Here is a 17,327-nt window from a genome sequence, read left to right as displayed (position 1 = left end):
CAAAAAAAAAAAAAAAAAAAAAAAAAAAGAAAAAGCAAGAAAAAAACAGCGATAATAATTTTCTTTATCTTCTCAACATGATAAGAAAAAGAAGAAAGAGCAATGTTAAAAATTCAGTTAAAAAGAATAAAATTCTGCAATGACGTAAACTATTAATATAAAGTTACCAGATATATTACCGGATACTAATGACATCTTGTCGGATAGTAAAAAAGTGTCGAATAATGTCAATTACCTGATATTTCCCAGATATTCGGCGCATCCCTAATTAAAATATTTGGATAATTCAAATGTTAAAAAAGTATAAAAATAAAAAGCATTAAAATAAAAATAAATAATTATTAAAATAAAAATATCAAATTAATACTAAAAAATACTTACGAAAATCTTTGCCTTTAGTATTTGCGTCATGGCATATGTCAAACCCAATGACCATTAATCCTTTCAATGGGTTCTCGATAGTCCAAGGTGCTCCGCCTAATTTACAGTTCATTTGTATTGCTACCTTCGTAGCAATAGTCATGGTGTTTCTACCATTCAAATTTTTTTGTAAAAAAACTTGTGACGGCACAGGTCTGTCTAAGCAACATTTTTTTTTTATAGCTGCATACCGATCGCTACGATTATTGCTCACTACGCAGAATATTAAATCTGGCGCATTTTTGCTCAAAATATATTCAAGGTTTTCGGCGTATGTGCCTGCCTTATCGTCACGTATGGCCTGTATTCGCGGCTGATCAACTCTGAATGCTATTCCATGTGACACTAACAGTAGCGTTTCTATAAATTTCTGTAAAATCCAAGATTGAAGTAAATATTTGCATACATATATGTATATATTTTATTTATTTATATATATATATACGTATTGATAGAAGTTATTTACATGTACAATGTGCATGTCTCGCTCAGTCACAAGTACTATCCAACGTCTCAACGCTGTAGATTTCAACATACGTGTTTTTTGCATGTCTCTCGTCCAATCTCCATTTAAACTGTTTATATATCTATTATCAGCAAATAAAAGTCTTTCAGAGTTTAGTAGCCTACCAGGAAACTCTAACAAATTCTTGTCTAATGACATATTCCAATCTTTAAATTCTTGTAAGACTTTTGGTTCCTGGCGAAGTCTATTATTAAACCGCATAAGTTTGTCTATACGGGAGGTAGGTGAGATGCAGGTATGTACCGCTAATGCTTTCATTAAATGAAAGTTTTCCCGCATACTATCAGTTAAACCTGTAAAAAGGTTTCATCAGTACAAATTTATCTATATTTATTTATTAAATAAAAAATTTAAATATACACATTCAAGTGTCAAACGTACCTGTAGCACGGCACAATTCAGGAACCAAATATACAAGGTCTCCTTGTCCGGCATTTCGCATTCTTGGTTTGGTTCTTGTTACTAGCATAGGTTGCGAGGCACTTGAAATATTTATTTTATATTTAATTTTATAATACTCCTGATATGATATATGTTGTCCATCTTTCATCGGAAATGTCGAAGAAGGATTAGTTTCGAAATCTACGTCTTCAATTCGATAAGTGTGATTGTTGTAGTCCGTAAGTACCATAATTCCAATTACACTATTACAGAATTCTGTCTAAAATGTATATAATTCTTGTTATTTTTAGAGTACATAAAATAAGAAATACAACAGTATATAATCTATGACTCTTTTTAAGCAGAATTTTGGATCAACAGATCTTTCAAAGTTGCTCATATATTGTACATGAAAGTAAATTTAAGAAATGTTTGATATCTCTAAATTTATTTTTTTATTTTTTTTCTTATTGTGTAAAATGTAAACAAAAAATTTTCAATTGAATTGCTTATGAATAAAAGACAATATAAACACACACACACACACGCGCGCGCGCGCGCGCGCACACACATACTTTATGTATATTTAAATAAATCTTTATTACTTTTTGGACTCAATCTTAAAATATGTCACAAATTTAAATTAGATTTTGTATAAGTTTTTAAATAAATAAAATTAAAAACAAATATGCAAGATATACAAATAAAATTAATATTTACTTACTCTATAATTATCACTACGTCTGTAGCAATCCATTAATATATGATATAATGTTTCTTGACGCATTACTTTATGCGTTATTTCAGCGTTTAATAAAATGTCGCGTTCGTGTTGTCTAATGGATGTAATATAGCCGGGCCATAATTCCAATCGAAATTGATGTACACTAAGCTATATATATAATAATCGCATAGTTATTACAAAAATTATTAAATTTTCCAATCAATAAAATAAAGAAAAAGTATCCACATAAACTTTTTATTAACTTTATTATGGGCATCATAATAGTCGCGGCCCACCAATTGTAAATTTAAATGTTCCAATTGTTTCCTCATTATTATGTTAAAAATAGTTATATAATGTGGATCCTCAGGCATCATTCTTCCAACTAAATATATAATTATTTTAAAGGGTGTATTGTCCGATTTCCTTACTGACATCAGCTCGATTTTCTGAAATATTTCATGCATATTTATGAAAATATTTAATCGCACATATCTGCTAGTGCAATAGTATAAGATATATTTACATCTGGTAAACGTGTACTTGAAAACAGGATAGTACCATCAAAGATATATGGACCGACTTTATCTTTATGGAGTTTAAGCATGCCTTTGCGAATAAATGTTCGACTTTCTTCGGGTTCAAAATCTACCCTATACTGATACACACACCAATTGGGTACTGTAGGTAGTCTGAAGTGATTTGAACTAAGCATTATAGATGTACCAGATTTACCTATAAATTGATAGAAATTAATTACAAAAATAGTAATATTATTTATTTTCTGGCATGCCTATGAAAATTATAATATATACGATAAATAATTCACAATTTTATTATAAAAATATTTAATATTCCACAAGTTTTCATAAAATATTGTATTTCCAATCTCTAGTATCGTATCTGTTTCTTAGTAGAGTAAAACAAATCCTTACATGGGGAAAAAATTATAACAAAAATACGAAATTTGTAAAAAAATAATTTTACTTAAGTTGCATTTGAAATTATCTGTCCATTTTGAATGAATGCTAATATTGATATAATTTTTAATTTATTACTTTTCTTGTGACGGTTTCAAAAAAAAAATAAATTCAAAATTATATTATGTTAAACACGTATTAACACGAGCAGATAGAATTTGAAACAGAAACTTGATAAAATTATTTATTTATATATTGCAAATTTTTGTTATAACTTTTTAATGAAATATTTAAAAAAAATTTTTTTAAATTAAAACTCATAGAATATATCGTCAAAGTTTGTACAGAAAATGGTACTCTGTTTACATATTATACATAAATATTGCGCATAGCACATTAAGATTTTATACTAACCTTTTTTAGAGACTAAAGTACTGGGTCTACTAACAAAAGTAGATTCCATCTTACGTCGAGAACGTGTTTGTGTTGTCGTCTGTGCTGATTCAGCCCCTTCATTTTTCACTTCACTTTCCATTTCAGTTTTTATTTCAGTTTTGATACCTTTAATTATTATACATAAACATTTTTTTTTTAAACTTTGGCTAATTTAAATTTATTTTTCTAAATAATAGGAAAATTGAAATCTTTTATAGTTTCTAATTAAAAAGAAGTAGATTCTATTCATATAAAATTAATAATTAAGAAAAATTGAATAAGAGTATGATAAAAAGACATAAAAAACTTACCTGATACATCTTCCATTGGCTCATGTTTGGACGTAGATGGAACTGCATAATCGTCTACGCAATAATGCTATAATAGAACAACACATTGCCAATTCTTATAAATTTTATTTAATTTTATTTTCATAAATTTTTAAATTTTATTAAAATAAATTAGATTAATAGTATTTATGGCTCCAAGAATAAATCTAATAAAGTAAAATGCTTATATCAACTCCGGTTGTTAGTGCGAAATTACATATTCATAAGATAGTAAGATATGCATTGGAATGTTCTTATCAAAATTAACCATAACATTTTAACTCTAAATTTGATGCGGAAGTTCTCCTCTTTAATGCGGAAGTTCAGTACTAGGCGTCTGATATCTAGGCGATTGATATCTTCCCGCTTGAAATTAGTTTCCTCTAATCGAACACAACATATCCAGGATGAACTTATATTCGTGACTATCAGGTTCGCCAATGTTACTTCGAAACTACATATAACGCATACATAATGGCAAAAAAAAGCATTAATAATATAATTTACATTATTTTATTAATATGTATTATTACTAATATTAATAAATAATATCAATAATATCAAATCAATTTTTAAGAATTCAAAACATTGAGTATGATGCACTATAAGCAACTCATGATCTTGCACGAATATTTTGTTTATCTTTAGAACTTAAACAATATTTGAATTAATCTCGTTCTTTCAAAATTAGAGATGTTTAAAGATGTTTACATAAATAATGTATAAATATGATGTACGCAAATGGTCAAATGTTCATAACAGTAAGTGGATTCATCTAGCTCATTTCTGTGTAAAACACATACATTCATATACATTCATATAATATAATGTGGCTCAAGTATGAAATTAAATGAGAGTGAGTTAAGAAGGATTACGAACCAAAATAACAAATTTAATGTACGTGGTATACAAATAGATACAAATAAAAATAAAAATATGACTACATTAAAATAACAAACGTTTCGACTCTGATCGGGTCATTATCAATGAATTGAACATATATAACAAAGAAATTTCTAATGAAAGAAAAAGTGAATTGAGAGAAATTCTTGAGAATTAATGCTTCATCTTGCCTGCGTGTATTAAAATCAGAGATGAAACATTTGTTATTTTAATGTAGTTATATTTTTATTTTTATTTGTATATTATTACGTATATTAAATTTGTATTTTGGCTTGTAGCCCTTCTTTACTCTCATTTAACATACATTCATCTTTTACAAAGAGATTAACGAATCTGGAATGTATTAAAATTAATGGGCGATATTGTATTTTGAATATATATCAAACAAAAAAATATATTATATTTAAAATAATAATATTGCAAATTATACTAACTTTTACTGATCCTCTTCTATAATGCTCCTGTAAAAAAAAATAATTAATTAAAATATAATAATAAAGATACGTTAATTGCAAAATACAATTGTATACTGTTTTGTTTATAAGAATAAAAAATAAGTGTATAAAACATTTCTTTAAAAATATAGAGATTGCCTTTATCATATACATAAATTATAATTCATTACCATCCAGCTTTCAAATTAGGAATTTTTATTTTGAAATGGAGGAATGCTACCACACAATAATATCGACTGTTATTTCAACATACAATTTTTATATGAGTCATGGATAACCAACGTGTTATAACATACTATAATTTTGCTGAGAAAAGCTAAAAGCTTGGCTTTCCTCAGCAAACACCTCAGATGCAAAACATGTACACAAGTAATAATATAATATATAATTAATTTAAAGAAATAAAACTGTGCATGTCTATAGCACCAATTCTCAATTGCTTATATGATTGTCTTTTTGAATAAATTATAATATTGCCATATATGATTAATAATAATATAATACTACTGTTCCGATATACATTGACATACCAAACTACAGTATATATTTCGCTCATTACATATATTACAGATTTTCAGTATTGGCAACATATATTTGAATTTGGTTCACATATATCAAATTATATTCAGAAAAAGTATGCTTTTTTTGATTTAGCAAAAATTCTTGAATAATTATATCATTAAAACAAAAAAATAAAATAATTTTTAATATTTAGAGTGCAAATAGAAAAAAAATGTAATAACTTATGTTTCAAAATTACATTTTATTTTCTTTATTGTTTTTTTTTAACTTAATATTTATAAAAAAGTAACTATTTCTTTTTCTTGGTGTCATTCTTACTTACCGACTCCGACCGTTTTTTCTCATATGGTTTAGACCTGCGATGTCCACTACTGATTGATGGTTCATAGGGATCATCATAACCTCTATTTCTTTCTTGTTTAGACATGTTTTCTTTGATCTAATGAAATTAGAAAATCATTAAAATTAAATGTTTTGAAAAATAATTCCACTGATTTATCACACAATTTACCAATCTTTAACTAAGCAGGATATTTGAAAGAAAAAAAATGTGCTCTTGATAATTTTGTATCAACTTTCCGGTTTTTGAATATCAATGTTTCAATATTCACTATCACTGAAAATTTATAGTATGTATTACGTGTATATAAATTACTGGCAATAAATATTTGAATGTTCAGAAATTGAGCCCAAATAACATAGAGATAAATCCGGTGTGCATTTATACTATAATATACGTAACACAGGACGCCTTCCATTATACAATCGACACCGGTATCGTTCTGTCTTTGTTACTCATAGAATGCCAAGAAAGATAAGCCAATATTTGTATCGGTGTGTGTCACTAAACAGAAAGCATCGGTAAACTGTAGCCTAAAACTAAGATATCATTCTCTGAATGTCCTCAGCCTTCACATTTCTTTGATTAAGAACTGTAGAAAGATATCACCAGATATTTTCTAATTGTAGTTTAGTTATTAGAAATTAAGAAGATATTTAAAATTTCCAATTATTAAAAATCCTATGAATTCTCATAAAAATGCTATATCCAATGTATCAATATTCGTTTCAAAATGCGAAGCATTTTGAAAAACGAGAAGAATCTTATATCTTTACAGTACTTCCAAACATACGGCAGTTAATATATTCTATATAAAAAAAAATGCTATTACAAAATTTCTGCGTGCACTTTTCAGGTATAACCGAAGGTTAAAAATTAAAATTTCTCGATTCTATGTTTAATGTTACATAGACTGTGTTCGCTTTTGCGTGTCACAACTTCGCTTTTAAGTGTTTCATCCTTGTTATTTCACGACTTTTATACGATTCATAGATAACCAATGTGTTGTAATTTTGACGAAGGCTAAAAGATTAGTCGAAACATGTATACAAGTAATGATATAATACATAATTAATTTAAAGAAACAAAAAACTGGAAATATTAAACAAGGATAATTGATGCGCGTGAGCGACAAAGCGAACGCAGCCATAGCTACATTTTTAAGATATGTTCGGAATTGCGGTGTTGATATATCGTTTTATCGTTTTATCCTTCTTTATTACAGGTGAATAACAAGGATAAAGAGCGTGTCCTTATGCGAAATTTGGAACACATCCATATTGTATGAATATCACGGCTACATTGATGTACATTATGCTTCGTAGTTCATTAATTTACAACGCCGGATCAATATCGCTAGTCTACCAAAGGACTTTGATTCTTTCCCTCGGAAATTTTCACAAATTGAGAAATGACCACTTTTTTATATTAATGCTCATAGTCCGTGCACGATTAACGACACTAAACTTTACGTCCGCTTACAACTGAATTTGATATAAAGATGAAATAACCTAAATTTTTGGAAATTTTAAAATAACCGAGGGAAAGAATCAAAGTCCTTGGATATACCTGTTAATTAACACAGATATTATCAGATGAATTAATATGTAGTTTTGAAAGTTACAGTGATATTCGCGATTTTCTAAAGTGAGAAAGAAAGTTCTAATGCAGGAATAAAAAATAAACCTCATATTAACAGGTTTGTTGTAGCGTTGTTCGAAAATATTTCACTTTGAAACGAGATAAATATTAGAGTGTGAAAGAGAAAAACAAGAGAAGAGATTCCGAAAAAATTGCAAGCAGTGCAAAACTTATCGACTGTCAGATTCAAAGAAACATCAACGCTTTATTTTATATTTGTCTCGTGCCAATCAAAATTTTGCTTTCTGGGTCTCCATTTTTGAAATGTACAACTACGGAAATATTACAATACACGTTACATATACTATAACATTTATCTAGTTATTCGTATAAATTTCTTTTCAAGAATAGAGGCCTTGGGACTAACATGAAGATTTCATGTTAAATCTCAAGAATTCAAATGCACATCCTCACTTCTATTTACCTTCGTGTTTCGCTAATTATTCTCCACACGACCAAGTTGGACGAAGTTTCCAAAATTTCCCGAGATTCACCGCTATGTCGAGCACTAAGATGATAAACAAATGACGCTGAAATCGTCGAGGCTGGCCGACGTGTGTTGATGCTCTACTGATGGCTTGTTAACCATAATATATTATTTCGTCATTTAGTTCACTAACCGACTAATCATGAGTAGCCTATTGTATAGAGAAAGCACGATTGGTCCCATTTGAACTTAAAAAACCGTTGTCTCGACGATTACATAGATTTTTTAATTGAGTCAGTCCACGTCGAGCGTGATCCATGAAGTTTTACGAAATATAAGCACAGATACAGAAATACCACAGAATACAGTTGATACAACAGAAATAACAGAAATTAACGGGACGAAAAAACACTACCGCTTACAGCGTACAAGAAGGACTGAAGAAGCGATTAGAAACGATGCTACTGACGACATGACGCGGTAAAACGTTACTCGAAACGACCAATCAGCGATAGTGTTCCCCCGCAAGCAACGTCCTAGCAATCTCTCTCCTCCACAGAATGTGATTCACATTAACAACCTGTAGCAACCCTAGCAACGTTCATGAGACTACACTTCATTCTTGTCGTTTATCGAATATAAACAAGGACAAATGATGTTTACAAAAGCGTGAGCTTCGAATGCGTACGCAATTGCTAGAAAAAATGGCAATAATGAAAATTGTTAATTAACAACGAGGGCCTCAGGCAGTTTCGTGGCCCGGGAATGCCGAGCGCCGGAGCCGGGATACATAGAAAAATTCTGGGAGAAATGGTGTTGCTATTGGGAATGATTTTTTTTCCTGCAACCTCAGTATTTTTATTCGATATGGGCAATACGAGTGGACAATGGTCAACGACTATTTGAAACCACCCGACCATTTCAATGATATATAAAATACATGTTACACGAGAGAAAAATTTTAGGCACTGCTGTAGAGAAGATTAAAAATTTTATGTATAAAAAAAATATTAAAAGACGTAATTCGCTCGATATTGCCAAAACTAAAAAAATATCATATAAATCAAAAAATGAGCAAAGAAAAATCTAAATTTAAAATAATATAATATTTTCGTAAAAGTTACGTTCCATGATAACTTTATGATATCGAATATTAATTTTGTAATGTAATATGAAATATTATATTATTTTAAATCTTTAGATCTTTCTTTGCTCGTTTTTTGACCTATCTACTTTTTTAGTTTCTATAAACTTTAATATAAATTTAATAATTTTATTCTGTAACTCTCTCTGAGCCATTTCGATCCAACTTAACTTTAATTAACGATTCACTCGATCGACAAGAATGTTAAAATATCTCTAACATACAATTCATATGTTTTTCTTAATTTTTTTTTTGATATATTAAATTAAATTTGTTAATTAATTTGATAGTTTTATTCGTATTACTTAATAAACTAGTATAGGGTAAATAGTTTTTACATTGATGAATATATTGCTATTTCTATATCCATTATAAATGACCATTCGATATTGACCAATACATTGTAATCAAAATGATTCTTGACGACTGTAACGATCAATAATTATTATATGCCATTGCGCAGGTTTTGAATGTGATGAAAGCGTACCCAAAAATAATTTTATGACCAAAGTTACGATTTTACGTTATTAAGAATTTATTAAGAATTTATTAATTATTAAGAAACAGACTAAAGGCCTAAACAATAAAAAGTTTTTAGAAAGAGAATTGAATAGAACATAAATTTTTATAATTTTTTAAAAATGTATGGATAAAAGAAAAATGTTTGGCACATTTTCTAAAATTATTTTCGTATCTGTTCTTTTCCAACATATACCTGAAAAAAAATTTGGGTGTCTCTATACCAGCTAGTACACCCAAGTCAACTTTTAAGTATATTCAGGTATACTTTCGAGTATACCTACTGCAAATGTATCTCCAAATATATCAGGTATACAAGCTAGTTTGTAAAGTTTTAATAATTTCTATATCTTCTGCTAATGATTTATTATTATGAGTCGCAGGAGTGTTTCAAAGTGTTACAAAGATTTGGTAGAGAATGCAAAAAGAACAATAAAAAGGAGGAGAATAGAAAAGATAACGGTCTTCTTTTTTTTTCATCTGTTTCTAAGCAATAACATCGACAATTGATTTTATATTTATTTTGTACTTCATAGAAATGAATAAAAACTTATGTTGATAAAATATGTATTGTAATTTCAATAAGATTTACAAGAAATCTGTAGAAAAAAAGATATAAATTACGTTAATATTAAATTGTTAAATATAAATATATGGCGAAGTAAGCTAAGAGTATATGTTTTTGAGAGTATATATATTATTTTATATAATTTTGTATTCTTTGTTTTTATATTGTTTTCAATTTGAATTTCGGAATTGTGATTGAATTGATATTTAAATAATATATACGAGACAGTTTCCAAATAATTCCAATTGAAAGTAATTATATAAATGATTTTAATTCTTTTCTACTTATCGATATATATTTGTACAGATTACGTTTGTTTTATTATACATTACTGTAGTTTTATAAATATTTTTACTAAGGAAAGATTTCAAATTAGCCAAAGAATTTGTTACTGATATAATGCAGGAAAGCTTATATATAAATAAACAAATAATTCGTATGAATAAAATGAAAAATATGAAATAATCTTTCTACAGCTCTTTTATTAAAAACAAAATATTAATATTAATTAAACTATAACGTTAATTATGGAATTACATAGGAGGTTTTTTCCAACAAGGACACAGTCAGATACAGTGAAACACAGAATTCTGAATTGAATTATTACATCCTTGTTATTTATCTATAAAAATTCTGAAGACAAAAATATTTCAAATAAAAGATGCTTAGTTCTTAGGAGGAAAGAAGAAAATAGCCTTAATCAATCTTGAAGTGTTATAAAATTGCAAAATGATAGAGAATTTTTTTCGATTCAGTTTAATGCGTTCTACACAAAAAGCTTTTGGCACAAATTTACGGGACATCCTTGTACACCTTCGTGACCAACGTTTTGAACTAGACAAAATAGACCTAAAAACTCTTCGTCCCATTTTATAACGCGTCCCAAAATTCGTTGCAAATTATAAGGACATGATTATAAGCTGTTCCTCTTTTAAGTGAAAAAATAAATGTGAAATAATAAATGAAAATAATAAGTGTGAAATGTAATTTTTAATTAATGTGAAGAATTTTATGATTTTTTTTTATTTAAAAACCCAAATATTATTGATTAAATGCTTTCAATAGGAAAGTATAATTTTAAAAAATAAAATGTGATCTCATAACTTAATATAATTTTTGTTGTGATCTCAGTGATGTTATACATTAAGTTATTAGTTATTTACAAATATAATAATATAATATTATTTATGTGTTTCGTTAACAATTATTTTAAAAATTAGGAGGGAAAAAACATCAAATTGCTCAGCTAGTCAATTTAACTCGTGATATTATTGCAATAATTTAACAGAGTTTGCATTTCAAGACCGAAAAATCATTTTGATGAGCATTTTAAAGTACTACGTACAATAGTATGTAAATTCACACAAAATATAAGCACTTAAGATTCATCCCGCTAGACCGCTAGGTATTGATTTCTATATATAGATTTCTATATATAGATTGTTTTCTCACATATACTGTCTTATAAGATATAATATTATCTTAAAAATGTTTATCTATTAAAATTTATAATTATAATTTATAATTATAATATTAATTTTTTTTTAATGTCCCTCTTAAAAAGGAGTTATTCACTTTACTGTATATGTATATATAAAATTAAATGCTAGAGCAAGACTAAAAATTAATAATCGTTTTAACATACACACGTATATTTCAAACATTATTAAGATACATTATCAGGGTTAAAACATCATTAGAATATATTGATACAGTATCACGAATCATAAACTAAAAATGAAATAAACTTTTTCTGCAGAATAAGTATGTGTGTATGTGTGATACGCTATTGTGAATATATTGTATAATTGACACACTGCTATATACTAGAGACATACAATTTTTTACTGTTGAGTTTATTCCAGACATGTCATAAAATGGAGTATTGTGTATACATGTAAGCATTTGTAAACATCGCATGTTTTCTCTCAATTATCAATAACTTTATTGCCAAATTATTAATTATTTTCAACAATTTTATAGTTACAAGATTAAAGATTGGAATTTTCAGATTGATATATTTAATTTTAAAAAGAAATTTTAATGTAGGACTTTGCTAGAGTAATCTGAGAAAACTTGAAATATTTTAGATTGCAATGTTCAGAGAGAAAATATGCAATGGAATATTCTATATGTATATACACATATATGTATGTATAGTTTAGTTTAACAAATGTAAGAATCCGCTCATATCTAAAGTTAATTCTTACAAATGAAGGACATTGCGATATATAAAACGGAGAATGATTATGACTTATTAGGGATAAACACGTATGGAAAATTTGCTTATGAAAATATGAAACTATGTGTAAAAATTCCTGCAATTCCTAGGAGATACTTTTTAATAACAAGTACAATGAAGAGATTTACTAAGTTAGTGAGATATTACTATCTTATGATATTAAATGGATATCGTAGAAGATTACATAAAACTGATTGTTTTTAAAGCTACCATTTTCAAACACATTTATATTCTGGTCTGTATTTATCGTAGGTTGAGAAGCAAATATGGCTATATAATTCTCAATTCGTGATATTAATGGTATTATTTTGTGCACAAATGAAAACTTTGAATCAAATGGCCATATTTTGTTCTGAACAAAACACCAGATAGAAATATAGATCGATTCTTTATATGTACTTTGCCTTCTATATTCAAGCCAATAAATCTCCATAATTATTATCTCAAATGTTTTCTACAAGCACTTACTTAATTACTTATAAAATTTTTTACTGGTGTTACAAGAAAGGGATGCAAAAAGGTATATTTTTTTCTCCAATATATGCAGTTGACTGTATAAATAATGTATATACTGCAATGTACATGTATAAAAATGTCAGATACTCGCATATTTTATATATGTATAAAATATGTGAATGTTTTATATTTTTGCGTCCTTATAAATTCTTATTACAGCAAATATTTTCAAAAAATATCGCGACATGATTAAAAAAAATAATGCACGCAGCAATAAAATGATACTATAACACAAAATGATCTTGCATTACATATTTTGTTAAATCTGTGAAATTGAAATATGAGAGTCTGCAAGAACAACGTTATTAAAATGTTTTCTATATGGTTGCGTTCGGAGAGTGCTATTAACAATGTCATTCTATCTTTACCGTTTATTAGAATCAGAATAGAATGACTGTAAGGATACTACCGAACGCAGCCTATTATATGTAAAAATTGAGCGCCATATCAATTCTATACAGGTAAATATAATTGAGCATATATATATTCTATAATTCAATTTAAATAAATGTTGTTTAAATATCATTAACTTGTATGATAAAACATCGTACATACTGTAAAATAGAAATATACACATTAAATGAAGCATATTTAATTTGATCGGTTTGTAAGGAAATCGGTTACGAATCTTCATTAAAGATACATTTCAGAAAGCTACATCTTATATGTTTCTAATATCATTCTAAAAATAAGGGATACATCTATGTTCAATTTGAAAAATATCTAATATATTAGCATTATCTAAAAGGAATATGGCTGAGCTTAAATACAATAAAGTGATAAAATATATATAATATGTAATATAGAATATCGCTTTTTCTATAATATTACAAGATAAGTTATTTTATTACATTCAACTTCCGTATTATTTACAATAAAATCAAGATATATATCAATGATAAAACGAAAAAAAATGAGAAAAGATATTAAATAAAAAAATAAAATGTTAGTTACGTGTTACATTTTATAATAAAATATATACCTAATTTTATATATATATATAATGTACATACATTGTGTATATATATATAAAATTAAAAACAATTTACTTTTATATTACAAAATAAACAAGATTTCAAAACAAGACGCAGTTACATTCTAATAACACTTATAATATAATCTTTATTATTTACTAGATGTATTATGTAAAAGTTGGAAGAGTATATTACTAATGTGAATAAACTTAAAGTTTAATTTTTTTAAATAATAAAAAATAACAACGACTGTGAGAGTCAACTTTTTTTACTTTTATGTTAGCAACATGTTTGAGCAGTGGCGTTTTTTCGTTATGTAACCAGAAGCAATCAACGGCTATGTTATCTTCGTCTTCTGACTTCTAAAGATGATCTTAGCTGTGGTCGCTTTTTGGATAACGAAAAAACGCCCCATTGCGTGTCTCACTCGGATTCACTGGCAGTTTCCACGTAACAACATCCATAGATTTTCATATTTTTCCAATGATTGTTGTTGACATAAAAGTAAAATGATACTGATCAAAAATAAAATTAAATTTTTATTGTATTGCGCTCATCGAAATCAAGATTTATGTAATAAAATATAAGAATGTAAATATAAGATAATAATAACGCATTAATAACTGCGTTGACTCCCACAACCGTTGTTATTACTAAAGTTGAAGAAATTCAATGTATCAAATACACATATGTTTATATATAATTTTGAATAAATTTATGAATACTTTTCCACGCCATATTATAATAAAAAGGATCCCATCACAAATCTTGTGGAAATTGAATTTCAGTTAAATTGTCAGAAAATTTGATACGTTGTAGAGCTTGTCGTCCAGATAAAAAGTCTCCACAAGCACAACTCTCTGTAATGAACCGTTTGATGTCTCTACGAGGCGTCATTTTTCAAAATGAGTTAATATTATAATATCTTATTTTCAACGAATATGGTGCATTATTATTTGCTCTTTCTGTGTATATTTTTAAGTAAAAAAATAGGATAATATTTATTTAAGGGTGGATTCTAGTCTAGAGGATAAAAAAAAAATCGATTTTTTAAATACATTTTTCGCAAGTATTTGGATTGTAAAATAAATACGTAAAAGGATTTTTGCGGATTCGTAAAAGTTACAAAGATATAGTGCCTGGAATGTAGCTGCGCTCAGGAGCAGGTAATAAAGTATTGTATATTTCGAAAAAGATCAATGGGCGCAGCTCAGAGACAAAAGAGCGGCTCTGCAGGATATGTATGAAGAGGAAGATGTCCTTTATAGTCCTGGAATAGCAGATTGATTGTAAATAATATTATTCAAGTGTTATCTCTACGTAATTAGTTAAAAACTTTAATTGCGTTTTTCTCGAAACAGCATTTTCTTAACTGATGACTATGATTTCTCAAAATCTATTGAGAAATCTATTAACCAATCGCGCCCAAATTTTGCGCACATCTTTAGCGCATATATATATAGTTCTCGTTTGAATCATAAAAATCAAAATGTTCATTTTAAATTTATTTTACAGCACTTTAAAGATGAAAAAATTCGAAAAAATCGGAAAGTAATTTTCAAAATAATTTTTTTTCTTTTTAATATTTTTTTTTTATCATGGATCAAATGATAGCCAAACTCATATTCTTTAAGAATTTTTTTCTTGTTTTTTTTTTATTTCAGACGAGCAAAACAGCCGCAATCATGATCATCTTATTTTTGTTATGATGTTATATAAGGCTTATTTCTTGTAAAGTTACAACAAAAAAATTCTAAAAGATACTTGAAATATGTACTAATATGTAAAAAAAATCCTGATTTGAATAGACCTTACGAATTTTCTAGAAAAAATTCATGAAAATAGCCTAAAAATCAAGCTTCTAGACCAGAATCCTTCCTTAATTATTTCTCACAAAAACTATAAGAATATTGAAGTCGATAATTTGATTTTTGAAATTTAAGTCAACGCTGTGTTGCTTATCTAGGACGCGGAATTTTTGGCACAATTATGAAACGCACGAAGAATCACTGCGCGCTTTGTTTATATTGAGTAGGCCATGCGCCAGTCAAAATATTGCTATCTCATTTTGTTAGAGTATATAATTTAAACCGAGTTTAAGCTAGAGTCCTTAGAATTATAATTAATAGTTACAGAGTTTTTTAGTTACTTATCTAATGTCATTCGGTTACTATAAGAGCGCGTGCATAAACAGCGGAATGATGTTATTTCGACTTGCAATCGGTTGATCGTCCTTTTTTCTAGCGGATATGGTAAGCTCATTATCGCATAATGACTGTAGATTCTCATAAATCATTTGATGTTTCGTAATATAAACAGCAAAGGTAACTGTAAGCGATAAGGTAATCGTGTGATATCGTGTGATATCGTGTGTGTGTGTGTGTGTGTGTGTGTGTGTGTGTGTGTATATATATATATATATTTCTATAATATTAAAGTATTCCAAACTATTCTTCTTGTGCAATTTTGTGTTAACTGTAAGTTATAGTTCAGCGGAATATTAATTCGCACAAGATAATTTTGTTAATAAATATTCTCTAAAAGTACAAGTTTAAATCAATTGTTGTACAAAATAATAAAAATAAAAACGTTCTAATAGCTCAATCTAGAATTCGACTTTCCAAACACATTTCAATGAACATCCGGCTTGTACGAACAATCTTTGTGCGCGTCCCGAGATTGTATTTGAACTCCTATGATCTATTATGTAATTCCTTTCAGTGTTGCTCTTTAAATCAATTATTTTTACAACTACTTTTACAAACAATTCTTTTTAGAGCTATTTTTCATAATAGGTGTTTTCATAACTACTCATATTATTAGTTTTTATCATATTATTAGTTAATTATTTTTTTCTTGTAAGAAAATTATATTTTTTTAATAAATAGTAAAAATTCATTTTTCTATTGGATTTTGTAATACAAAACTCATAATAATCAAAAATATTTATAATCAAAAACCCGATTTGTGAAAAAAATCAGGTGAATATTATTCTTATAACTTTTTACTTAAAAATATACATAAAAAATGCAAATAATGACGTAAGAATGTATCGTACACGTTGAAAATAAGAAATTGTAGTACTAGTCCATTTCGAAAAGTGACGCCTCGTGGAGGTCAAATTACAGAGAATCATGCCTGTGGAGACTTTCATCAAGACGACAAGATCTAAAACACATCAAATTTTCAAGCAATTTGACCGAAATTCAATTTCCATTTTCAATATGGGATCCTTTTACTATAATTATAATCGTTGTTATAAATGGATAATATTTTTACTGTAGTATCATTCTGGAATTAAGTTAAAAACAATTATGTAATCATACAATATTTCTATAATT

At 27.5% G+C, this 17,327-nt stretch overlaps 2 protein-coding genes across 3 annotated transcripts in view; both read right to left on the bottom strand.

Moving 5' to 3' along the window:
- Positions 1–6,373, bottom strand: part of LOC108684800 (protein piwi-like) — a 7,246-nt gene extending 873 nt beyond the window's left edge. Inside the window, exons 1-11 of the mRNA XM_018189294.1 lie at positions 6,314–6,373; positions 5,938–6,054; positions 5,073–5,099; positions 3,718–3,784; positions 3,386–3,532; positions 2,578–2,786; positions 2,315–2,500; positions 2,052–2,219; positions 1,328–1,607; positions 887–1,239; positions 382–790 (exon numbers count right to left, since the gene is read on the bottom strand). Of these exons, the coding sequence (XP_018044783.1) occupies positions 382–790; positions 887–1,239; positions 1,328–1,607; positions 2,052–2,219; positions 2,315–2,500; positions 2,578–2,786; positions 3,386–3,532; positions 3,718–3,784; positions 5,073–5,099; positions 5,938–6,054; positions 6,314–6,373 (2,023 nt within the window). The remainder of the gene's footprint in view (positions 1–381; positions 791–886; positions 1,240–1,327; positions 1,608–2,051; positions 2,220–2,314; positions 2,501–2,577; positions 2,787–3,385; positions 3,533–3,717; positions 3,785–5,072; positions 5,100–5,937; positions 6,055–6,313) is intronic.
- An 8,664-nt stretch (positions 6,374–15,037) lies between these two features.
- The window catches only part of LOC108686509 (CDK5 and ABL1 enzyme substrate 2), a 12,008-nt gene continuing 9,718 nt past the window's right edge, over positions 15,038–17,327 (bottom strand). For both annotated transcript variants that reach the window (XM_018191855.1, XM_018191864.1), the window contains exon 10: positions 15,038–15,256. The gene's annotated coding sequence lies outside the window, so the exon portion shown is untranslated. The remainder of the gene's footprint in view (positions 15,257–17,327) is intronic.

This window comes from Atta colombica, unplaced genomic scaffold, assembly GCF_001594045.1.
Source record: "Atta colombica isolate Treedump-2 unplaced genomic scaffold, Acol1.0 scaffold100, whole genome shotgun sequence".
Taxonomy (NCBI): Eukaryota; Metazoa; Arthropoda; class Insecta; order Hymenoptera; family Formicidae; genus Atta; species Atta colombica.
Note: the sequence above shows the minus strand (reverse complement) of the source record. Positions and strands in the feature narration are given on the sequence as shown.